At 50.8% G+C, this 25,014-nt stretch overlaps 2 protein-coding genes across 3 annotated transcripts in view; both read left to right on the top strand.

Annotated features, from left to right (window-relative positions):
• Atp1a3 (ATPase Na+/K+ transporting subunit alpha 3) overlaps positions 1 to 15,826 on the top strand; it is a 29,138-nt gene extending 13,312 nt beyond the window's left edge. Inside the window, exons 12-23 of one of the 2 annotated variants that reach the window (XM_017588775.2) lie at positions 2,706 to 2,898; positions 3,191 to 3,366; positions 3,451 to 3,587; positions 4,927 to 5,077; positions 5,372 to 5,540; positions 12,147 to 12,301; positions 12,396 to 12,519; positions 13,330 to 13,475; positions 13,898 to 14,028; positions 14,419 to 14,520; positions 15,000 to 15,091; positions 15,420 to 15,826. In XM_017588775.2, the coding sequence (XP_017444264.1) occupies positions 2,706 to 2,898; positions 3,191 to 3,366; positions 3,451 to 3,587; positions 4,927 to 5,077; positions 5,372 to 5,540; positions 12,147 to 12,301; positions 12,396 to 12,519; positions 13,330 to 13,475; positions 13,898 to 14,028; positions 14,419 to 14,520; positions 15,000 to 15,091; positions 15,420 to 15,448 (1,605 nt within the window). In that variant the 3' untranslated portion in view covers positions 15,449 to 15,826. 2 annotated transcript variants of the gene reach the window in all.
• A 5,627-nt stretch (positions 15,827 to 21,453) lies between these two features.
• On the top strand, positions 21,454 to 24,587 carry Rabac1 (Rab acceptor 1). The gene is made up of 5 exons (NM_031774.2): positions 21,454 to 21,614; positions 21,857 to 22,069; positions 22,315 to 22,412; positions 24,121 to 24,222; positions 24,307 to 24,587. The coding sequence occupies exons 1-5, from the start codon at positions 21,559 to 21,561 to the stop codon at positions 24,393 to 24,395; spliced, it is 558 nt and encodes a 185-aa protein (NP_113962.1). The 5' UTR covers positions 21,454 to 21,558; the 3' UTR covers positions 24,396 to 24,587.
• Positions 24,588 to 25,014: the final 427 nt, after the last annotated feature.

Raw genomic sequence — 25,014 nt, 5'->3', positions numbered from 1 at the left:
GATAGGTAGGACGCTAACAGACCAAGGAATGGTTTCACCCTGGCGCAGCTTGGCAAAAGAATGGGATGGTTAGAGTTAATTATAGGAACAGGGGCGGAAACGACTTACAGTGACTCAAAAACAGCTGTACCACCCAGAGCGGGTGGTGACTCATGCATGCCGCTGAGTTACTGGAGTCCCAGCTCCCGACCAGCTGTGGGAGGAAGGCGAGGGTGGGCGAGCGAGTGACTCTCCCCTTCCCACCCTTCCGTGAGGGACCCTTAGCGACTGACCACCATTAGCACAGCCCTAGCCATCACTGTACCATCCTATGTGGGTAAAGGCCTCTGGAACTGTCCTATGACGGTGGCCATCATGACCAGAGGAAGTAGTCACATTACCAGTAGCATTGGGACAGCCAGCAGGGACCTCGTGGTTTCTCTATAATTCCCAGATGCAGCCACCTCTCTTCCACTCCCTTACAGCTTTGGGGCAAGATGCTAACTTTTTATTAATTAGTGCTTTAAGTTCCCATCTAGAAAATTGAGGATGATGCTAGCCAGAGTGGGGGAGAGGGATAGGAGAAGTTGAAACGGGAGATGCGGGAGCAAAGAGCTCCCTAAAGTAGAGGGTGGGTCCTGGCCACCATCTCAAGCGTAAGGGTAGCAATTTCAACACATTTTTCCCGATATGTTTTTGAGGCTTTTGGTCTTGTTTTAGGTACTCAGTCAGGTACATGAGGTGGTGAGCTCTAGGTACTAGCTCTAGGAGACAGACACTCAACAGATGAGAGGAGGAGCCCTGAGGGTATAAAGGAAAGAGGGTTCAGAGAGTGGCACGTGCAAAGGTCTTGCGGCAGGAGTGCAACCTGCCTGAACTGTGCGGTGAGGGAACCCGGGCAAGGCATACAGAGCTGTGGGGCTCCAAGGGCTGGGGGGGGAGACCCGGCCTTGTCTCCGAGGTCAGCGAGAACCATGACAGGAAGCAGAGGAGAGCAGATGGGACTTGATGCATATTGCAAAGCTACAACTCACCTACCATGAGTGCCTATGCTATACTTGGACACAGGCGACGACCTACACGGTTACGTTTAGGTCATCTTTATAGCCTCAGAAAGAGACCCCACAACCTCTCAGCTACCACCCATCCCTTCGCCTGCACACCCTGCCCCCAGCCTCATGCAGATGCTAACCTACTTTTTGTCTCTGTGGATTCACTTGTTCCGGACATTTCATCCAAAAAAAAAAAAAAAAAAAAAAAAAGGAATTGTGTAACATTTGGCCTTTTTAAAAGTCATTTTTTCAAGGATCCATCCACACATCTACCCAAGCCTCACTCTTTTTAAAAGACTTTTATTAGTGTATGTTTGTAGTGCAGGTTGGTGTAGAGGTCAGAGGGAGTCGGTTCTCTCCTACCTATGTGGAAGTTCCAGGGAATGAGCGCAGGCCTTCAGGCTGGCAGAGCAAACACCTCTAACCACTGAGCCATTCTACCAGCTTCCTCCTGACGTTTTGTCACCCCACCCCCAACCCCTTTTGAGACAGGGTTTCTGTCTGTACCCCTGGCTGTCCTGGAATTTTCTCTATAGTCCCGGCTGACCTCAAACTCACAGAAATCCACCTGCCTCTGCCTCCTGAGCACTGGGCTTAAAGGTGTGCCCACCACACCTGGCCATACCTCTTGACTTTTTTTTTTCCTCTTGACTTTTTTGAAAATAAGAACATGAATAAATTTTATTTATTTATTTATTTACTTATTTATTATGAGTACACTGTAGCTGTCTTCAGACACATCAGAAGAGGGCATGAGATCCCACTACAGATGGTTGTGAGCCACCATGTGGTGGCTGGAATTTGAACTCAGGCCTTCTGGAAGACCAGCCAGTGCTCTTAACCACTGAGCCATCTCTCCAGCCCCCCTCTTTTTTTTTTTTTTGGTTCTTTTTTTCGGAGCTGGGGACCGAACCCAGGGCCTTGCGCTTCCTAGGCAAGTGCTCTACCACTGAGCCAAATCCCCAACCCCTTTCTCTATCTTTTAAGATGAGGCTTCACACTATAACCCAGTCTGGCCTGGAGCTCCCTGGAAAGCCCTGACTCAAACTCATAGTGATTCTCTGCCTCAGCCTCACATATTCTAAGGCTGTAGATGGGAGCCACCATCACCATGCCCAGCTGCTGTGGGAGAAAAGAAAATGCATTCCGTTGTGTGAATGTCACATCTTGTTCATCTGTTGATGGACAGTTGGGCTGGTGGCACCTTTTGGGAAATGCTGAGCTCTTTATCAGTGTGGCCGCATTTCTCACTCACTGACTTATGGTTCCCTTTAGGTTTTAATTTTCGTTGGGACTAGGGATGGAAACCAGGACCTTATATTAGCAAGGCTTGGCCTCTGAACCACACCCCTACCTCTTCTTGATGGATTCTAGGCAGGGGCTCTACCACTGAGCCACGCCCCCAGTCCCTCATTGGGGTATTCTAGGCAAGGGCTCTACCACTGAGCCACGCCCCCAGCCCTCATTGGGGTACTCTAGGCAGGGGCTCTACCACTGAGCCACGCCCCCAGTCCCTCACTGGGGGATTCTAGGCCATTGTTCTGCTGTAGAACAATGCCAAGATGCTCTTAGACATCTGTCCTATCCTGGCACTGGGACAGTGCTCTCCCTAGCTGAGTACAGGCAGCCTCTGGGTCCCTGCATGGTCTAAGCATACACTGTGTTTCATTACAGCTATCCATCCATGAGACTGAGGACCCCAATGACAACCGATACCTGTTAGTGATGAAGGGCGCCCCTGAACGCATTCTGGACCGCTGTGCGACCATCCTCCTGCAGGGCAAGGAGCAGCCTCTGGATGAGGAGATGAAGGAGGCCTTCCAGAACGCCTACCTGGAGCTTGGTGGCCTGGGCGAGCGTGTGCTGGGTGTGTATTATGGGTGGGGCAGGAACACGCTGAGCTCTAAGGGCCTGTTAGAGCACAGGAGGCACACCATGAATGAGTGAATGAATGAGAGTGTGAATGAATGAATGAATGAATTAATTAATTAATGAACAGATTAATGAGGCCATTGCTGAGAAACAAATGGCTGTGTGGGGAGACTGCAGGGAATCCAGACCCCAGCAATCCACCCCATTGCTGCGAGCAATGGGATGCAGCCATGAAGGTCCTGAGGCTGGCGCCTTCCTTCATATGCCCTCTGTGTCCCTATCACCAGGTTTCTGCCATTACTACCTGCCGGAGGAACAGTTCCCCAAGGGCTTTGCCTTTGACTGTGATGACGTGAACTTCACCACAGACAACCTTTGCTTCGTGGGTCTCATGTCCATGATCGACCCTCCCCGGGCAGCTGTCCCTGATGCTGTGGGCAAATGCCGCAGTGCAGGCATCAAGGTGGGTCCTGGGGCAGCCGGGTAGATGTGATGTCAGGGTGTTTATGCAGGAGCCCAGGCCGTCCCTAAAACACAGCACTTACAGGTCATCATGGTCACCGGCGATCACCCCATCACTGCGAAGGCCATCGCCAAAGGTGTAGGCATCATCTCCGAGGGTAACGAGACTGTGGAGGACATCGCTGCCCGGCTCAACATCCCTGTCAGCCAGGTCAACCCCAGGTGAGTGCCACACCCCCTCCAGGCCGTGCAGGGTCGAAGAGGCAGTCACCACACAGATCTTACTCCTCTAACTCCTCCCTTCCTCTCTGGGACCCTCCTATCTGCTCCTGGGCCTGGATCCATCATTCTCCCAGAGTAAGAGAAGCAGCCACAGGGGTTTTGAGAGGTTGAGTTTCCCTCCTCCTCGCTCCTCCTCACCCGCTGTGTAACTGTAAGCAAGTCAGTCACGCTTTCTGAGTCCCGGCTTCTTCCTCTTCTACAAGGAACTGGGTGGAGTGGTTCACACATTTAATCCCAATATTAGGGAGGCAGAGGCAGGCAGATCTCTTTGAGTTTGAGGCTAGCCTGGGCTACATAGTGAGTTCCAGGCTAGCCACAGTGATGCAGTGAGACCCTCTCTCAAAAAAACAAAAGCGACACCAGAAAACCAGCCAAACAAACAAAACCACGCTACGAGGGTGAGGATAGGGTTCAGGGAAGAGGCACTTGTGGAAAATGAATGCACAAGGCCCTGGTCTGCATCCTCAGTACTGCCCTAAGCAATACAAATATAAAATAAAGTAAAACCAGGTATGGTGCTGCACATCTGTACGCCAGCACTCAAAAGAGAAGGCAGGAGGATCATTAATTTGAGGCCAACCTGAGCTACACAGCAAGATCCTGTCTCCAAACACTAAGGACTAGGAATGTAGTTCAGAGACAGTGCTTTTCTAGAATCCCCCAACGAGGGGCTTGGGGGTGTCTCTCAGAGGCGAATGCTTGCCTAGTAAGGAAAGGCCTTGGGTTCCATCCCTAGAACCACAAAAAATGACATTGGGGAGGGGGATCAGGTTACAAATAATTATAGATAAGTACTTCTTTTGAGACACGGTCTCACCTTGTAGCCCTGGCTGGCCTAGAACCTGTTATGTAGACCGCACTGGCCTAGAACTCTTAACTTTTGCTTGCCTCTACCTCCCAAGGGTTGGGATTAAAGGCATGCATCCCCCTGCCTCATGCTTAGATTATAAATAGTCACAAACACGTGCTGTCAAGGATTAAAGGAAGCCCCGTATTTCTTTGCTTTGCTCCCCTATACATCTGTATATTTGTGTTTGGCTTTTCTGACTTCCAGCCTTTCAGTCCCTGTACCTGTCTCTGTCTCTCTTCTGTTGTTCCATGCACTCGTGTGCCTATTTCTGGCCCTTCAGGCTTGGCTGTCTCTAACCTTATCATGTCCCTCCCTCAGACCTTCTCCTCTATCTCCCTTGTCCATGGTTTGTCTCTGTCCTGTCTCTCTTTCTTCCTATCAAATTCCCCAACTCCTCACTCTGCCTTGGCCACTTTCTGCTCTTCTCAGGGATGCCAAAGCCTGTGTGATTCATGGCACCGACCTCAAGGACTTCACCTCTGAGCAGATTGACGAGATCCTACAGAACCACACTGAGATCGTCTTTGCCCGAACCTCCCCTCAGCAGAAGCTCATCATCGTGGAGGGCTGTCAGAGACAGGTGAGTTCCCCAACCAGTCTTAGTGAGGAGAGCCCAGGACCCCTGGGTCTGAGGGAGGAGGGCTGAGCCTTGATCCTAAATCTGACGGAAGAAGGCTGGGTCTGGACCTTAGGTCTGAGTGAGGAGGGTTAGGCCTGGGTCCTTTGGTCTGAGGGAAGAGGGCTGAGCCTGGAACCTGGGTCTGAGGGAAGAGGGTTGAGTCTGAGGGAGGAAACCTGGGCCTGGATGCCTGGTCTGAGGGAGGAGGGCTGGGTCTGAAGAGTTGGTTCTCACCCTCACCCTTCCTGCTTCCAGGGAGCAATTGTGGCTGTGACTGGCGATGGTGTGAATGACTCCCCTGCTCTGAAGAAGGCTGATATTGGGGTGGCCATGGGCATTGCTGGCTCTGATGTCTCTAAGCAGGCTGCCGACATGATTCTGCTGGATGACAATTTTGCTTCCATTGTCACTGGTGTGGAGGAAGGTGAGTGGTCTCAGGGGTGGGGGTGGGGTGTAGGGTCTGAGTCACTGCTAGAATAGAAGCTTTAGGGAGGGGAGCAGGCCAAGGCTGCATGGGAATCGCAGGGCAGGCTTGGCTTCGGTCAATCATGCAGTCTAGTGGACGTACAGTATAGGACCTGTAGTCATTGTGAAGCAGAGGATCCTGGGAGGTTTGGAAGGCGCCCTCTCCTGACATGGGCTGGGCTTCAGTCATCCTCCAGAGTGGACATTGAGACATTTGAAAGGATTGGGACGGGGGTCACAGGCAGATAAATGTCAGGTCCTGCGAGGTTAGGTGTGGGGGCCTGGTGTGGGGCTGGGATGGTATGGCAGGGAAGTCCCACTGCAGAGCTGACTGACGACAGCCCCACCTCCTGGAAGGTCTAGTGTAGGCATGAAGAAGGCTGGTTCATGTTTTATTTTATCTAATTGTCAATAATTACATCGATAATTGCAGAAAACGTATAAAACTATTAGGGACACCATGTTCTCACTATGGAAGAATAACTGTTTATGCTTGTATCAGTTTTACCCCTGGGTCTAACCCCATCTGAAATGTCACTCCTTGCTGGGAATGGCATTTGCTGGGAGTGGGTGATGCCTCATAAGCCCAGGGCTCAGGGACAGAGGCAGGTGAGTTGCTGTGTGTTCTAGGCCAGTCTGGGCTATGGGTGAGACCCTGTTACACACACACACACACACACACACACACACACACACACACACGAAGGGAAGAGGGAGGGAGGGATAAAAAGGTCAGTACTACAATGAACTGAATCGATAACTCACAGGAGTCGCCTAGCATGTGCAGGATTTGAGTTTCATCCATAGTACCAAAGGAAAAACAAAACAAATGAACAAACAAACAAAAACTCATGATAAGCAGGGCTATGATATTGCACGCCTTTAATCCCAGCATTCAAGAGGCAGAGGCAGGTGGATCTCTGTGAGTTCAAGGCCAGCCTGTTCTACAGAGTGAGTTCCAAGACAACCAGAGATACATAGTTTAGTCTGTCTTGGGGGGGAATAAAAGGCATAGTCAACCAGATGTGGTAGTTCCACACTTTTAGAACTCTGGAGGCAGAGACAGGAGGATTTCTGTGAGTCTAAGGCCAGCCTAGTCATACAAAATGAGTTCTGGATTCCCGGGGCTCTGGGACCCTGTCTCAACACAAATAAAGCCCAGAGTGGACTCAATAAAGCTGAGCCCGCTGGGACAGGCTAGATGCCGTTAGCCCTTGCCTCCAGCATCCCAGGGTAAAGCCCAGCTACCTCTCTCGTTCCCTAGACATCTCTGCTGGACAAGGCTGGCACTCCTAAGTGGCCTCTGCCCTTGGCATCATGCAGGCTGATGGGTGCACTCTAGGTCAGTCCTTGCTCTCAAGGCTGGGAAACAAGTAATCTAAAACGATCAACACATAGTAAAGAACGAATTCGGGGAGGTGCTAGGAAACCCACAGAACCCAGTTTGGTGGTGCAGGCCTGTAACCCAAGCTACTCTGGAGGCTGAGCGGGATCTACAACCCTGTGCAGCTTACTGGAACTTACTACTGCCTCCAAAGGCAGAACTTACAAAGAGAGCTGGGGGTGTGGTTCAGCAGAAAAGCACAGGGGTGGGGGTGTTCTGGAGGAGACGGAGGGGGAGAGGAAAAGGTGGGAGGAGACAGAGGGGGGAGCGGGGGAAGAGGGGAGAGACAGAGAGACAAGCCACAAGGGCAAGACCTGGAGGTTGGTGTTTTAACTTCCCCAAAGGAAAATTCCAGATACTGAAAATACAGTGAATGGCATCTCCTATTATTGTCATCCAGCTCCAAGCGAGCCAACTTCTTCTCTGCCCACTCCGACGTGCGTGCGTGCGGTGTCCCTGGAAGCCTCCTTAATCCTTTTTCCTTAGGAACAGTTTAGAAAGAGGAGCAAAGGGGCTGGGGATTTAGCTCAGTGGTAGAGCGCTTACCTAGGAAGCGCAAGGCCCTGGGTTTGATCCCCAGCTCCGGAAAAAAAAGAACCAAAAAAAAAAAAAAAAAAAAAAAAGAGGAGCAAAGAGCTTCGTGAGAGGAAAATGATCATCTCACGAGGACACCATGAGGGAGGGCAGAGGTCTTTGGTACAGTGACCACTGTGCCAAAACCTTTGTTTTGTTTTGTTTTGTTGTTTTGTTTTGTTTCGACAGGGTCTCAGTTAGTAGCCCAGGCTGGCCTGCAATTCACTATGTAGGTAGCCCAGACTGGTCTTGAACTCAGAGCAACCCTCCTGCTTCAGCCTTCTGGGTGCTGGAATTACAGGTGTGAGCCACAATAACTGGCTGGATTTGTTTTAACCGAGACATAAAAACATGGACAGTACACTTATTAACCAGGCGTGCTTGGTGTATGCAGGTAATACTTGGCAAAAGACTTAGTTCCAGGCCAGCTGGCATTACCCAGCTAGATCCCACCTTGAAAAAGATGAGGTCTGGGGCTGGGGATTTAGCTCAGTGGTAGAGCGCTTACCTAGGAAGCGCAAGGCCCTGGGTTCGGTCCCCAGCTCCGAAAAAAAAGAACCAAAAAAAAAAAAAAGATGAGGTCTGAAGATGGCTCAGCAGTTAAGAGTGAACCGTTAAGAGGGCCCCAGTGTAAAAAAAAAAAAAAAAAAAAAAAAAAAAAAAAAAAAAAAGAGGGCCCCAGTGTGGTTCCTAGCATCCACACCAGGCAGCTCGCTAGTGTCTTTAATTCTAGCTCCGGGGCTTCAGTGCCCTCTTCTGGCCTCCACAGGCACTGCACTCATTTACAGAGCAACCGACACTCACCCCCATACAAACCCATATACACATAATTTTAAAAAGCAGCTAGCCGAGCCTTTGATCCCAGCACCCGGGAGGCAGAAACAAGTGGATCTCTGAGTTCAAGACCAGCCTGGTCTACATAGTGAGTTCCAGGACAGCCAAAGAGTGTAAGATTCTGTCTTCAAACAAACAAAGCAAACAAAACTCCAGCTGCTGGGTGGCATATGCCTGTAATCCTAGAACATAGGAGGTAAAGGTCGGGAGATCAGAAGTTTGAGTCCAATCTGGACTACATGAGACTACGAAAAATTGTAGCTCCTAATGGGTTGCTGCTAATGTGATATTTTGATATACGTGCGTGTTAGTGACCGGTTAAATGAGCTTACACGCATTTGTCTCCCCAGTTAGCATTTCTTTTTTTTTTTAAGATTTTTTTTATATGAGTACACTGTAGCTGATTTCAGAAGAGGGCACTGGATCCCACTCACTACTGATGGTTGTGAGCCACCATGTGGTTGCTGGGAATTGAACGCAGGACCTCCGGAAGAGCAGCCAGTGCTTTTAACCACTGAGCCATCTCTCCAGCCCCCAGTTAACACTTCTTAGGGGAGAAAATATTCGGCGCCTTTTCTCCTGGCCTTTGAGACATTTGCTGTGTGTAATCTACGATTGACCAGTTCCACAGCAGCATACCGGAGTTTCCTACGTCTGTGGATTTTTTTTTCCCTTTTAATGGTGTTGGGGATGCAGCCCAGGTTCTTGTGCTTCTCAAGCACATGCTATGTCTGAGCTACACCATAACCCGTTCCTCCGCATCGTACCTTAGGCCAGCTCTCACCTGTGCAGGGACCCAGAGAGGCCAGGAGTGCTGGATGTCCCAGAGCTAGAGTTAGAGCAGGTGGGAGCCATCTTACAAGGACGCTGGCAAAAAAACTTGGGTCCTCAGCAAGAGCAGCATCCACTCTTAACCATGGAGACCGCTCTTCAGAGCCCCCTTTTTAGGGGGTGGGGAATTTTTGAGACAAAAGCTCACCATGTAGTCCAGGCTGGCCTTCGACTCAAGGCAATCTCCCTGCCAAGGAAGGCTTCCTGAGTACTGGGATTACAGATGCGTAACACCACACCCGAATAAAATGAACTCTCGGATCCCATATGTGAGGGAGATCATGTGGTTCTTGGGCTCCTGTGCCCAGCACAGAGACCTTCATTACCATCTATTTCATTTTTTAAAATTCTTTTAAATTATTTTATTTGGGCTGTGTGGGTGGGTGTTTTGTCTGCATGTTAATGCCTGTGCACCACATGCATGCAGTGCTCATGGTGGCCAGAAGGGGGCAGTAGATCCTCTGGAACTGGAACAGTTGTGAGTCACCGTGAGAGAACCTGGGACCTCTGGAAGAGCAGCCAGTGCTCTTAACGACTGAGCCATTTCTCCAGTCCCCATTATTAAGTTTTTTAAAAAAGAAACCCTGTGTGCTATTTTCCGTGATAGCTGTACTAATTGACATTGTGGAAGGCAGCTATGCCCGCCAGTGGGCCACCACCGCCACACCTAATGTGTGTCCTGACCTTTTCCCTGCCTCCCCTCCAGCACCAGTCTTGTCATTTTGATAGTAGCTACCCTTACTGGGGTAATGTAATGTCTCATTGCTGGTTAATTTACTTTGTATCCCCGGCCCTTTGCTTCCCCAGTGGTGCAGCCCTGATATTGAATACAGTGTATCTTCTTTGTTTTTGTTTGTTTGGTTTTGATTTCTTGAGCCAGGGTTTCTCCATGTAGCCCTGGCTGTCCTGAAACTTGCTCTGTAGACCAGGCTGGCCTGGAACTCAGAGATCTGCCTGCCTCTGCCTCCCAAGTGCTGGGATTAAAGATGTGTGCCACCACTAACTCCCACCTCTGGGCTTTGTTTGTTTTTAATATTCTTTTTTTGTTTTAAGACTTACTTATTTTATGTGAGTACACGGTTGCTCTCTCCAGACACAGCAGAAGAGGGCATCAGATCTCATTACAGATGGTTGTGAGCCACCATGTGGTTGCTGGGATTTGAACTCAGGACCTCTGGAAGAACAGTCAGTGCTCTTAACCACTGAGCCATCTCTCCAGTCCCATTTTTAATATTCTTCCTTCTGCTTTTTGAGACAGGTATCACTCTGCACAGCCTGGGATTCCTGGAGACCCAGCTGCCTCTGTCTCCCAAGTGCCCTGGTTAGAGGCGTGCACTGCCATATCCAGCACTGGTTTTATTGTTGAAACAGGCTGCCTGTACAGTCCCGGCTGGCCTGCAACTTGCTATCTAGACCGGCTTGGGCTCAGAGTTGCTCTGACCTTATTCCCTTTGCCTCCTGAGTGCCAGAATCACAGGCATGTGCCGCTATGCCTGGCCTATTTGTGTATTCTCTTCTGAGAAATGCCTATTTTAGTCTACTGCCTGTTTTTTTTTTAAGATGGTATTTCATGTAGCCCAGGCTAACTTTGACCTCACTATGTAGCTCAGGATGACCTTGAGCTCCTAATTCTCCTGTCTCCTGTGCACTATCGCACCTGACAGTTTTAAAAGTGGGTTATTAAAAAGAACCAATAAAACAAAAGTGGGTTTTTTTTTAATGATTTCCCTACAGCTTGATACATGGGGAAGACCGTGGGTGGGGCCGGCCATGCTAATTCTTAGGTTTTGACCTGGTGTGCATCATACTGATGGCGTGTTTGTGATTGAGCATTCGATCAGGCGTGAGTGTCACAAGTTAACTTGATAGGGTTTTGCATGTAGGGACACCCATACGCTCTCCAGATTCTAGACAGTAGAAACAACATTGAGAGAAGGCTTGCCTGGCATATAAAAGGTCCTGAGTTTGATTCACAACACTGTAGAAATAAGAGACAGACAGACAGACAGGCAGACAGACACTCCTCTCCATTAAAATCCCTTCCCGGCCTGACCACTTGCACTGCAGATTCACTGTTTTGCTTGTTGTCTTCTATATAAGTGGGATTAGTCTTTTTTCTTGATTTTCTTTGTTGTTGTTTCAATATTAATCTGAGACAGGTCTTAGGTAGCCCTGGGATTAAAGGCCACCAGGTTCAGTATCCACACCTGGTTGGTTTGTTCGTTCGTTCGTTTGTTTGTTTGTTTGTTTGTTTGTTTGTTTGTTTTGTGGTGCTAGGAGTTGAACGCAAGGTCTTGCCCGTGTTCGACAAACTCTCCCAGCTGAGCTACAGTCGCAGCCCTGGGTCTGACCTTTGTCACTCAGTGTAATGTCTCAGACTCACCTGTAGGTTCGTGAGTCTCCCTTTCCCTTTCTGTAAGGCTCCACAGTTTAGGGTCTGCTCACCTGGCTTGAACTTTCAAGGTTGGCTCTGGCTTGAGGCTACTATGAACGATGCCATGGAAAACCTTTGTGAACATAAACAGTCATTTCTCTTGGGTGTAAACCTGGAAGCAGGGTTAAGGATGTTTAACCTTGATAGAGGCTACCAGACTCCACACCTTCGGTGTGGCTGTGGTCCAGAGGTGTAGATGTGAATGTGAGTGGGTGAGGGTAAATTAGATAGCATACAAAGGTCTGTATGTGGGTAGAAGGTCTCACTGAAAGAGCCCATGCCTAGAATCCCCCAGTGAGGGGCTGGGGGCGTGGCTCAGTGGTAGAGCCCCTGCCTAGAATCGCCCAGTGAGGGGCTGGAGGCATGGCTCTGTGGTAGAGCCTTGTCTGGCATGCAGGAAGCCTAGGTTCAATCTCTAGTATCTCTATATTAAAAATGTCAGTTCTAGACAGGAAAGGAGATGGGGCTCCAGTAGACCCCAAGTTCTAAGCCTGCTCCTCCCTGTACAGGCCGCCTGATCTTTGACAACCTGAAGAAATCCATCGCCTACACTCTGACCAGCAACATCCCTGAGATCACACCCTTCCTTCTCTTCATCATGGCCAACATCCCACTGCCCCTTGGCACCATCACCATCCTCTGCATTGACCTGGGCACCGACATGGTAAGCCTGGCTCACTTAGGGGAGGGGAGGGCCACCCTCACAGGCTTGCGCTTTCTCTCTCCCCGTTCACACAGCATGCCTCTCTCCGGTCCAGGTCCCTGCAATCTCCTTGGCCTACGAGGCTGCAGAGAGTGACATCATGAAGAGGCAGCCCAGGAACCCACGCACAGACAAACTGGTCAACGAAAGGCTCATCAGCATGGCCTATGGGCAGATCGGTGAGGACTGCCGGGGCTCAGAGTCAAGGGCCAGTCCAGCAGAGTGGAAGTGTGCCTAGTCTGAGGGCTCAGAGTATGGGGCGAGAGACCTACATCCCCCCTCTTCTACTTCTTGGGGGGTGTGGGGAGGCACGTAAGCAGAGCCCTAGAAAGTCTAAGAGAGCAAAGCCCATGAGGCCGAAGCAACCAGTCTAGCCTCCTCTCGGCTGCCTCGTTGTACTTGTGTCTCAGATAACCGATTCACTGGCTTCCAACTCACTGAGTGGGCACGACAGCCTTGAACTTCTGATCCTCCTGCCTTTACCTCCCAAGTGCTGGAGTTACAGGCATTTACTAACTGTGGGTTAAACCCGGGACTTCACCGCATGCAGGCAAGCCCTTTGCCCCAGTACATCCCCAGACCTCTTACCTTTTGTTTTGAGATGGGGTCTCACTAAATAGGCCAGATTGACCTTGATTCATGATGGTACCCGGCCAGGCCCTGAGCTCATCCTCATGTCCCAGTCTCCGAACAGCTGGGGTCACAGCCCTGTGGGATTAAGTCGGGTTCCTCTGGGGTATTTACAGTGTTTGGGAAGCTCCCAGTCAGGGAACAGTGGGCCTGGGAGTCATACATATGGATAGCCCCCTCCCCAAGGGGACCGCCGTGGTGGCCATCTCAGGACCCAACCACCAGGGGCTGGAGATGACGTGGCTTTGGCAAGTTAATGGAGCAGTCCACAGGCTGCTGTGATGGTCTCGGCTGGTGTTGGGGGAGCACGGAGCTGCCAGCTCCTGCCTCATCCTCCCCTCCACTCCCTTCCCCTCCAGGGATGATCCAGGCCCTCGGTGGTTTCTTCTCCTACTTTGTCATCCTGGCAGAAAATGGTTTCTTGCCCGGTAACCTGGTGGGCATCCGGCTCAACTGGGATGACCGCACTGTCAACGACCTGGAAGACAGCTACGGGCAGCAGTGGGTGAGTGGGGCTGGGCATTGAGCCTCAGCAGCAGACCAACATCTACCCCCAGTCCCATGCTCACCCCTCTGTCCTGAGGGCTGTAGCCAACCACTCGCCCTGAATAAGGGACCTCTGGGACTCCCTACATAGCCCAGCTCAGGCTTTCTTTCACAAACCTGCCCATCCCTTCAAAGCCAGGCTGCTGTCTGTCCTTCTTGGAGACCCACAGGGACATGATTAAGGCTGTCTAATTATTTGTTCTTCTTGGAACACATGCCTCTTTCAGTGGTCCCAAGAGGCTATGAATCCAAGAAAGAGGGCACGTCTGAGGTCCTGGGAACCCAGCACAGAGGGCAGGGTGGAGAGGGAGCCTGGGGTGTGGTCCTAGGATGCAACCCAACTCTCATATCATTTGGTTTTTTGTGTGTTTGTTTCTGTAGACTTATGAGCAGAGGAAGGTGGTTGAGTTCACGTGCCACACAGCCTTCTTCGTGAGCATAGTGGTGGTCCAGTGGGCTGACCTGATCATTTGCAAGACCAGGAGGAATTCCGTCTTCCAGCAGGGCATGAAGTGAGGGCCTGCAGCTGCACCCCATCCTGGGTCTGGGGGTTGCCTGAATCTCTCCTCCCTCATTTCACTTTCTGTTTTGCCTCTGTTGATTTCCTCTTGAGGGTCTCGTGTTTTAGACCTTAAGCTTGTCTATGTGGGTGGAGGAGGGGGCCTTGGGTCCCCAGATGTCCCTTTTTGCCATTGCTTCCTTGAACCTGTCCCTACTTCTCTTTCTCCCTCCCCCTCTCTCCTTCCTTCCTCCTTCACTTCCTTATCATCATTGGCTGGTGACTCAGCGTTGTGGTCCATTCATGTCCATTTGTGTCTGAGTGTCTGTCTGCCTCTGTCTCTGTGGGTCAGGGGAGCCTGGTGTGGGGTGCCCCAAGTCTAGCCTCTCACCTGTACCTCTAGGAATAAGATCTTGATCTTCGGACTGTTTGAGGAAACGGCCCTCGCTGCCTTCCTGTCCTACTGCCCAGGCATGGATGTGGCCCTTCGCATGTACCCGCTCAAGTGAGTGCCCGGTCCACGTGGGAACTCCACACCCCCATACCCTCTGTAGCCTCCACCTCAGACTTAAATCTGTGACCCATTTACCCTGGTGTTTCTCTGGATGTCCTGTCCCCTATCCCCTGTTGCCACCCCTGGGGTGATGCCACCAAGTCTCCCCACCATCCTCACAGAGGGACACTGCAGATCCCAGCCCTATTCAGGATCCAGGGCATCAAAGATCCTGAGAAACTGGCCATCTGGTCTACACACACACACACACACACACACACACACACACACACACACGCACGCACGCGCACACACACACACGCACACACGCACGCACATGCACGCACGCACACGCACACACACACGCACACACACACGCATGTACGCACGCACACACGCACGCACGCACACACACACAGGCACGCACGCGCACACGCACACAGCCAATATAATAAATCTTCCGTGTCCCCTTTCCTCTTTCATCTCCGCAGGCCCAGCTGGTGGTTCTGTGCCTTCCCCTACAGTTTCCTCATCTTCGTCTATGATGAGATTCGCAAACTCATCCTGCGCAGGAACCCCGGGGGTGAGGGCTGCATGGCCAGGGGCAGTAAAAGGCTGGGAGGGGAAGCAGAGGGCAGGCGGCTCCTTCTCCCTGTGCCTCTCAGAGTGTCCTTTCTCTTCCTCTTTCCTCTCCCCCACTCCCTTTCACTCTCTTTCCAAGTGTGACTGTACGTCTGAAAATAGGTTCTCCTTAGGCGGCTCGGGCTGCGTGAATCATGTCCCTCTTGCCCTGAGTTTCTCAGTGCTGGGATGACAGACCTGCCACCACACCTGTGTTTGTGTCAATGCCCCTTGTTAAGATGGCTCTCCTGCCTGCCTTCCTCTCTCACTTCCTCTCTGTGTCCTTCCAGGTTGGGTGGAGAAAGAGACCTACTATTGACCTCAGCCACCACGTCGCCCATGTCTTCCCTGCCCCCCAGCCCAGGACAGCCCTCTCCGGTCCCCCATTTTGTACTCTGGGGGGAGGGGCCTTCTCTCCCCATGGCCCCCCTCTCTCCTTGTGGCCCAGTCTCCTCTCCCACACCTCGGTTACCTCTCACTTTCCCTCATTTCTCCCTCTGGCTGGCTTCTCTCCCCCCACAGCCCCTGCCTCTCTTCTCCTTCCCTTTTCTGTGTCTCTCCCCCTCTCTCCCTTGCAGCCCTGCCCCTCATTTTCTCCCTGGGCTCTTTTTTACACCCCTGGGCCCTGTCTCCTGGCTAATGCCATCTCCGGTTCTAAATCTGAACAATTATCAAATATATCAGTGGGGAGAGAAAAGACGTGTGCGTGTTGTACTTGCCTGCCAGAGCTGTGGGCAGATGGGGTGCCCCCTGCCAGCGCCCACTGTTGGGTGACTCACACGAGCCCTGTTTAGCTCGTTGCAGTGCCACAAAATCTTTCAAGGTGCAGAGTCATGGGTTTTGGATTCTAAGGAGCTAGATTTCTCGACCCAGTTGGATTGTGGACAGGGAAAGCAGAGACAGGGACAGGGATGGTGAAAAGGTTCTGCCTCCTGTGGAGAGGGCCCTGAGAGAGACCATGGCCTGAGAGTGGTGACGAGAACCTTCCTGAGCACAGTCCTAACACTCATCAGTATGAGGGACAGGGACGGAAGCAACTTGATGGCCACAGAGCTGCGCAGATGATGACAAATCTGGGCTCTGCACTGAGACCGTATCCCAGCTCTGAGTCACCGCGCTCACCTCTGTCACTGAGGTCAACCCTCACGCCTTCACACCACCAAGTCACGAAAAGAACAAGAAACTTCGGGGGGACACACAAACGGCTCAGTGCTCTTGCCCAGGTTCAATTCCCAGCATCCTCATGGTGGCTTACAACGATCTGTGACTCCAGTTCGAGGGGCTCTGATGCCCTCTTCTGGCTGCTGCAATCACTGCATACACACAGTGCACAGACGCACACGCAAACAAAACACACACAAAGTCAATCAGGCCAGGCATGGTGACCCACCCTTTAATTCTGACAGGCAGGTGAATCTCTCTGAGTTTCAGCCAGCCTGGTATTCATAACAGGTTTTAGGCCAGCGATAAGGTCTCATAGTGAGACCGTGTCTTAAATAAATTGTTTTTAATTTAAAATTTAAAGAGAAAAATTAAACTGTGTTTTAGTGTGCATATGCAATACCAAAACTGGAGAGGTGGAACAGGTGACTGCTGGTACTCTGAACCACACCTCTACCTCTTTTTGATGGATTCTAGGCAGGGGCTCTACCACTGAGCCACGCCCCCAGCCCCTCATTGGGGAATTCTAGGCAGGGGCTCTACCACTGAGCCACGCCCCCAGCCCCTCACTGGGGGATTTGCTCTTGAAGTTCATACAAATGAACTCTTAAAGAATGTGCTTTCATGGACTGGAGAGATGGCTCAGCGGTTAAGAGCACCGACTGCTCTTCCAAAGGTCCTGAGTTCAATTCCCAGCAACCACATGGTGGCTCACAATCATCTGTAAAGAGATCTGATGCCCTCTTCTGGTGTATCTGAAGACAGCTACAGTGGACTTATATATAATAAATGAATGTGCTTTCGTGCTTAGGGCCCTGTGGCACACAGATGAGCATCTCCACAAAGCCATGTGCATTGTCTCTGCTCTCTCCATGCTGGGACTCTAACCCCATTTTTGTTATTGTTGTTTTATTTGGTTTTCTTTGTTTTTTTTTTCTTTTTTTCGAAGCTGGGGACTGAACCCAGGACCTTGCGCTTGGTAGGCAAGCACTCTACCACTGAGCTAAATCTCCAACCCCGTTTTATTTTGTTTTTAATTGGGTCCTCTGTGATCCATGTTTGAATTATGTCCACATTGGGGCTGCTGGCAATAGGAAGAAATAGCCAGTCATCTTTTTATGACTTATTCCTTTGTTTATTTGTTTGATATTCGTTTGAGGTAGGATGCTCATATATAACTCTTACTGGCCTCAAGCTCATGGCAATCCTCCTGTCTCAGCTTCCTAAGTGTCAGATACCGTACCTGCTTTTGGGTTGTTTTGGAGGGGGTCAGGGGTGTTGTTTTGGGGTGTTGTTTTGTTTTGTTTGTTTGAATTTTTAAACAGGGTATCTTCGCGTAACACTGGATATCCTTAAATTTACAGAGATCTGCCTTCCTCTGCCTCCTGAGCTGGGATTAAAGGAGTGTGCCACCACCATCTGGCCCCTTTGTTCTGTTTGTTTTTAGAGATAGGGTTTCTCTGTGTAGCCCTGGCTGTCTTGGAACTCACTATGTAGATCAGGCTGGTCTTGTCTTGTACGCAGAGATCTGCCAGCCTCTGCCTTCCGAGTGTTGGGATTAAAGGTGTGCACCACCATCCCCTTGGCATGGTTTTTAGGGTTTTCATTTTTTTTTACTTAATTTTTAAAATAGGGTCTTGCAATGTAGACCAGGCTGGCCTCGCATTTACAGTGATCCTCATTCCTCTGACTCCCGTGTCAGGTTTACAGGCGTACACCACCACTCGTACTTCTTGGGCTGTTTAATTTTATCTTTTTTTTTCTTTTCTTTTTTTCGGAGCTGGGGACCGAACCCAGGGCCTTGTGCTTGCTAGACAAGCGCTCTACCACTGAGCTAAATCCCCAACCGGGCTGTTTAATTTTAATAGACCCAGAACCTATTTCCAAAGCATACACTGGGCATTTTGTACCCAACGGTGGAAGAAAAGCCCCATCTATTCCACTTCCCCGCCACTAGGTGGCAGCAGCGATCCTTCTAATTTTAGCTACCCTAATTGGATAGTTAAACTTCTTCCCTGGAGGTGAGCCACTCAGCACGCCCGTTTGAAAGAGGGCATCAGGCCTATCAGCCTCCCAGCGCATGGATCTAGGTAGTGGCAAGGATGCTCTGGGCCCCTATGAGTGAATGTGTCACATGCCAACACACCAGAGCCAAGCTGACCATCTTAGTTAGGGTTTCCACTGCTGTGAAGAGACACCAAGACCGGGGCAACTCTTATAAAGGACAGCATTTAATTGGGGTTGGTTTACAGGTTCAGAGATTCAGTCCATTATCATCATGGCAGGGAGCCTGGCAGCATCCAGGCAAACATGATACTGGAGAAGGAGTGGAGAGTTCTGCATCTTGATCTGACTGCATTCGGGAGGGATTACCTCCCTGCCAGCCAAGAGGAGGATCTCATTGCCCACCTCACACTGACGTACCTCTTCCAAGAAGGCCACACCCACCTCAAGGCCACACCTCCTAATAGTGCTACTCCCTGGGCCAAGCATATTCAAACCATCACCCTGATGCTGTGCATGGTACATATATATGCCTTTAATCCCAGTTTTCCAGAGGTGGAGGCTGAAGGAGCTGAGTTTGAGGCCAGCTTGGGACTACATAGTAAGACCCTACCAAAAGGCCAATGTGGTAATCCTTTTTCAGGTTACAGTATCATCCAGCCGCCAAGCCTGGCAACCAAGTCTGAGCCCAAAACACATAGAAGAGAACCATCTCCAGAAAGCTGTCCTCTGATCTCCACACACCCTGTTCTCTCTCTGTCTCCCTGTCTCTCTCTGTCTCTCTTTCCCTCCCTCCAATGATAAATAATATAAAGGTTTTAAAATAACCAGGTGCCTGGGGTGTGGCCGTGGTGGCAGACTACTTACTAACCAAAGCTCTGGGTTTGACCTGATCCCTGCATACATAAGGTGACTCAGACATCTGTGATCCTTTAGTTGTTTGTTTGTTTGTTTGTTTGTTTGTTTGTTTGAAGCCAGGGTTCCACTGTGTAGCCCTAGTTGTCCTGAAACTCACTTTGTAGACCAAGCTGGCTTTGAACTCACAGAGATCCACCTTCTCCCCTCACTCCCCCAAGTATTGGAATCAAAGACATGTGCCATCAATGCCTGGCCACCTCTGTGGTCATACAGAATTCTTGAACTGGAAACAAAAAGATCAGAAGTCCAAGGTCATACATACACCCCTTGACTGCACAGCTGTGGTAAAGAAAGAAAAAAATATTAAAACTGGCCATTTTCTAGTGGTACACATCTGTAATCCCAGCACTTGGGAAGCAGACCAGGGAGGATCAGGAGTTCAAGGTTATGCTTGGAGCCCTTTGTACTGTGACCTCTGGTGATCTCGGGAAAAAAATGATTCTGGGAGGGGTGTCCTGGGACACCCACAAATTCTGCTTCAATCATCTAGTGCCAGGGAGGAACATGGCTTTGACAGAGGGGCTCAGCACAGGACAGAAGTGGGGAAGGCTCCTTGAAGTCATGCATTGGGCATTTTTATCCAGTTTTTGAGTTCCTGTTAATATTTTTCCTGGCTTTCGCAGTGCCACAGAGAGCTCAGAGCCAAGCCCCATCTCCCACAGCCTTCACGGGTACCATCCTCTCTTACCTATCCACTGATTCAAAACCCATCTACCACGAGCCTCCTCTCTCAGGAACCTGATTACCACCACCCACCACCCCATCACATCTCTACCTGAGGGTCCTGGCTTCCACTGTCCCAAAGGACTCCTTTCCCAATTGCCCCAGACACCAAACGTAAAATCCCCTGTATTCAAGGCTCCTGCATTCTCCCAATTAGCTTGCCACTTTCTGCAACATACCTCTGCCTTCTCCGGAAACCCTGCCTCCCACATGGCTGCTCTCCATCTTTGCTGTGTTTGAGGAGCAGAGACTTGAGAGTTATGAAATAGAAAGACTTTTGCGTAGTCCTCAAAAAGAAACTGAAATGATTTCCACAACTGTCAAACCCAGCTGACCTTTGCCACCAAATGGTTCCCAAGGCTGGCCTTGTGGTGTCCCTCATTAGTCTTTAGGCTAACTGTACACTATATGGTCGTCCACTGACCTTCTGAAGCAATGCTGGACCTCAAGTGGGAAACCCAAACACAATTTCCTGCTGAGTGGCCCAGACTGGAACCCCAACTGCTCATGATTGCCCTGTAACACCAGTTCCAGGAGATCTAAAACCTGTTCTGGTGGCGCACACACATAAACATATAAAAGTAAATCTTTTCTTTTAAAATAAAAACACTTATTTTGATATTTAGTATATGAGTACACTGTAGCTGTCTTCAGACACACCAGAAGAGGGCATTGGATCCCATTACAGATGGTTGTGAGCCACCATGTGGTTGCTGGGATTTGAACTCAGGACCTCTGGAAGAGCAGTCAGTGCTTTTAACCACTGAGCCATCTCTCCAGCCCCCGAAACACTTATTTTTAAATAATGTGTATCTGAGTGTGGACATGTACACATGAGTATATCTGATCCGCTAGAGCTGGGGTTACAGGCAGTTGTGAACCACTGGGTGTGGGTGCTGGGAACCAAGCTATGATCCTTTGAAAGAGAAACAAGTAAGCTCTCTCCAGCCCCACTTCCAAAGTAAGTACTTTTCCTTTTTTTTTTTTAAGATTTTTTTTAAAGATTTTTTATTTATTGTATATGAGTACACTGTAGCTTGCTTCAGGCACACCAGAAGAGGGCATCAGATCTCATTACAGATGGCTGTGAGCCACCATGTGGTTGCTGGCATTTGAATTCAGGAAGAGCAATCGGTGCTCTTAACCACTGAGCCATCCCTCCAGCCCCAGTACTTTTCTTTTAAGGAAAGAAAAGGTAAATGAACTCTTTCCCAGGCTTGCCCAAACAGAATCAGCTTTCTGGAGTCAGAACGACAGCTCTGCATGGTCCACGGAAGCATGTAGATCGCCTGTTTTCGCCTGTTTTTGCTATTCCAACTCCTATCAAATCCTCTGTCCTGACAGCCCACCTGCTGTATTCCACTCTGCGCCTCTTGAAACTACAATTCCCACAATGCCTAGTGGCTCCCGAGCTCTTAGCATACATCTCCCAAGATGTCTTGCGAGGCAAACCTGCCTCTTGACGCCACGAGGACTACAACACCCACAATGCTCCGAGGCACAACTACCGCCCCCTAGAGCTCCCAGCGGCGCCACTTCCATTGAGTCCGGCTCGGGTGGGGCCGCCTAGGTGCTGCTGGGCTCGGGGATATTTACAGCGGTTCTATTCACTGCAGCGCAGACATGGCGGCCCAGAAGGACCAGCAGAAGGATGCCGAAGTGGAAGGGCTGAGCGCCACGTGAGCAAGCAGGGTGTTACCCCCAGATCCGAGACGCAGAAGTCCCTGCCCCCGCAAGCATAGATCTCTCCCCTTCAGAGACATCTCAGCCCCTCACCCCCTGGGAGGGACTCAGTTGTGTTACCTTCCTCCTAGGACCCTTCCCCCCCCCAGGGTTCAAGGTCAACCTTGGGACCATGTATGCTAGAATCTGGGGTCCGGTACCCTATTCCTGCCTTCATCTTCTCTGCCCCGTCCTTTAGGACCCTGCTACCCAAGCTGATTCCCTCTGGCGCAGGTCGAGAGTGGCTGGAGCGGCGCCGTGCTACCATCCGGCCCTGGGGCACCTTCGTGGACCAGCAACGTTTCTCGCGACCCCGCAACGTAGGCGAGCTTTGCCAGCGCCTGGTTCGCAACGTGGAGTATTATCAAAGCAACTACGTGTTTGTGTTTCTGGGCCTCATCCTGTACTGCGTGTGAGTGCCTCCGCGGCCCCGCCCTCGATAGTCCGGCCCCGCCCCCGGCTGCCAGGCCCCGCCCAGACCAGTTAGCACCTTTGTCACCACAAGACCTGGTCAGTCTGTACTCTTGCATCCACTTGACCAGGGTGCAGTGTGACCTTCGCTGACCTAGAAGGACGTAACTTCTGTTTGTCCAAAGCTACAGGGACCTGGCTGATGCAGCCTCGGATACCTAACTCCTGTCTCCCACACTCTTCCAGGGTGACATCCCCCATGCTGCTGGTGGCTCTGGCTGTCTTCTTTGGCGCCTGTTACATTCTCTATCTGCGCACGTTGCAGTCTAAGCTTGTGCTCTTTGGTGAGAAATCCCCTGCCCAAATGGCTTCCCAAGCCTTTCTGATCGTGGTCTCACGGAATGCAAACCTCCGAATATTTGGGACTCAAGTCGGCCCCTACCGAGATGCACACTAGAGTCATTTAACCTGGTCCTTAAGGGCTTAGACCTACCAGGTGCTCCCCTCCAGTCTCAGCTTCTCAAACCCAGAGAGACCCCAAAGCCCCTGGCACCTCTGTCTCAGGTAAATGACTTAATCCAGTTCCTCCCAAACCCCGACGTAAAACATCAGCTGCAGATACCCATACTGGACACCAGATGGCGACCTTATGCAGGCTTAGATCCGTGTTCCTTCCCAAACCTTCGGATTCTCAGAGGGGAAAGGCCCCACTGGGAAGAAAGGTGTCAAGGAAGACTCTCTGAGGAGAAATCCAAGGGTTTCCAAGGAGACTTAAAACAAGTCTTTCGGGGGTTGGGGATTTAGCTCAGTGGTAGAGCGCTTGCCTAGGAAGCGCAAGGCCCTGGGTTCAGTCCCCAGCTCCGAAAAAAAAGAACCAAAAAAAAAAAAAAAAAACCAAGTCTTTCGTGACCCAGCAAGTTTAAGTACCAGACAAAGATGGGCTGTGGCAAAGGAATACTGGAACTTGGCTTCTGCAGATAGTGGTCACTAGGGTGCACACGTTTCTCAGGCATAGGAGAGCCTGGCCAGGGGGTGGGGGGGTGGGAGGGGAAGCATATATATTCTATATATATTGAGAGCAGGGAATGCGTCTCGTTCCAATTATGTCGTCTCCCAGGAACTCACTAGGCTGGCCTCCAATTCACAGATTCCCCCCACCTCTGTGTCCAGAGTACTAGGGTTGAAGAAGAGGGCCAGCATGTCCTAGCCTTAAAAAATGTGTGGGCTGGGGATTTAGCTCAGTGGTAGAGCACTTGCCTAGCAAGCACAAGGCCCTGGGTTCGGTCCCCAGCTCCGAAAAAAAGAAAAAAAAATGTGTAATGCAGGAGCCCCTCTGGAAGACAAGTGCTTTTAACTGCTGGGTCACCTTCTCCAACCCTCACAAACCAAATTCTTGTGAAGCTCATCAGAGAACACATCCCCAAAACAGAAGCTGGCCTGTGCCTGGAATTCCAGCACTTGTGAAGCTGAAGCAGGAGAATTGCTCCAAGTTCAAAATAAGCCTGGGCTTCAGAATCTTTAAAAAAAAATAATAATCAGACTAAGTGTCTAGAGAGATGGCCCAGTGGTTAGAATTGAATACTGTTCTTGCAAAGGATGTGGGTTTGGTTCCTAGCGCCCAAGTCAGGTGGGTGCACCATAGCCACCTCCTCGGGCACCTGAACTCTCGTGTACATATGCCCACGCAGGGCATATACACATAGTTCAAAATAATAAATCTTTAAAAAGTAAAAAAAAAAAAAAAAAAAAAAAAAAGGACAAAAATGCTCAGGTCAGATTTGGCTCGGAGCCACCTGGTAACCAGACTGGAACATCAGGCCCTAGACTGAGGTGGCCTGGGGCTCCTGGGGAAGGTGGAGCAGGGGCGGAGCTGAGGAAGGTCGTTATGGGGACAGGTCACTTTGGGGAGGTGGGGTAGGGCCAGGGGTGGGAGGCCCTGATGTGAGGAGTCTGTATTATTACATGGAAGGTTCCAGAGTCACACTAGATGGGTGCAAAGTGGCTCTGGTTACCTCTGGGAACGGCTGGCTGTCTTACACCATCTGTCCCCAGGCCGTGAGGTGAGCCCAGCACATCAGTACGCCCTGGCTGGTGGTGTCTCTTTCCCTTTCTTCTGGCTGGCCGGTGCTGGCTCCGCTGTCTTCTGGGTCCTGGGTGAGTACAGGGTCTGTGTAGGGAGAGGCTGGGAGCCAGGTGAGCGAGCCTGTCCTGAACCACCTGTCCTCCTACTTCCTACAGGAGCCACCCTGGTACTTATAGGCTCTCACGCTGCCTTCCACCAGATAGAGCCTGCAGATGGTGAGGAACTGCAGATGGAACCTGTGTAAAGTGTCCTCCAGGACCTGCCAGCCTCTCCTGCCGGCCTCTCCTGCCGGCTGGCTGTCCCCTCTCTGTCTGTTCTTGCCCTACCTGACCTAGACACTCAGCTCAACTCAGAGCCTAACTCTGAGCCTTCCACCCTAGACCTCAAACCCGGGGAGAGGCTTTTGTCTTCGGAAATAAAACTGTTACAATTGCTATTCCTGGTATTTTCTCGTGTAAGGAGGGGTTTCACTAAGAAGTGAGGTCTGGGGTTGGAGAGATGGCTCTGCCGATAAGAGCACTGGCTGCTCTTCCAGAGACCTGGGTTCAGTTCCCAACACCCACAGGGCAGCTCACAACTGCCTGTAACTCCAGCTGCAGGCAATCCAGAGTTTCCAGCCTTCTTAGGCACTTGTAACACACACACACACACACACACACACACACACAGAGTTAGCTGGGTGGCGAAAGCACACAGGCACCTATAATCAAAGCACTCTGGAGGCAGAGGCAGGGGAATCTATGAGTTTGAGGCCAGCCTGGTCTACAGAGCCACTTCAAGGTCAGGCATAGCTATACAGTGAGACCCTGTTAGAGGGAGGGAGGGGGGAAGGATGGTGGAGAATGCCTGTGACCAGAGAAGTC

The sequence above is a fragment of the Rattus norvegicus genome, chromosome 1 (assembly GCF_036323735.1).
Source record: "Rattus norvegicus strain BN/NHsdMcwi chromosome 1, GRCr8, whole genome shotgun sequence".
Classification (NCBI taxonomy): domain Eukaryota; kingdom Metazoa; phylum Chordata; class Mammalia; order Rodentia; family Muridae; genus Rattus; species Rattus norvegicus.
The sequence above is the reverse complement of the archived record's forward strand: the minus strand, read 5'-3'. Positions and strand labels throughout refer to the sequence as shown.

What these genes read in the sequence shown, in the direction of transcription:
- Rabac1 (NM_031774.2), top strand. Translation starts at nt 21,559, where the DNA reads ATGGCGGCCCAGAAGGACCAGCAGAAGGATGCCGAAGTGGAAGGGCTG. An exon ending in GTCTAAGCTTGTGCTCTTTG is followed by an intron (nt 22,413 to 24,120) that starts GTGAGAAATCCC and finishes ATCTGTCCCCAG; the next exon opens with GCCGTGAGGTGAGCCCAGCA. An exon ending in CGCTGTCTTCTGGGTCCTGG is followed by an intron (nt 24,223 to 24,306) that starts GTGAGTACAGGG and finishes TACTTCCTACAG; the next exon opens with GAGCCACCCTGGTACTTATA.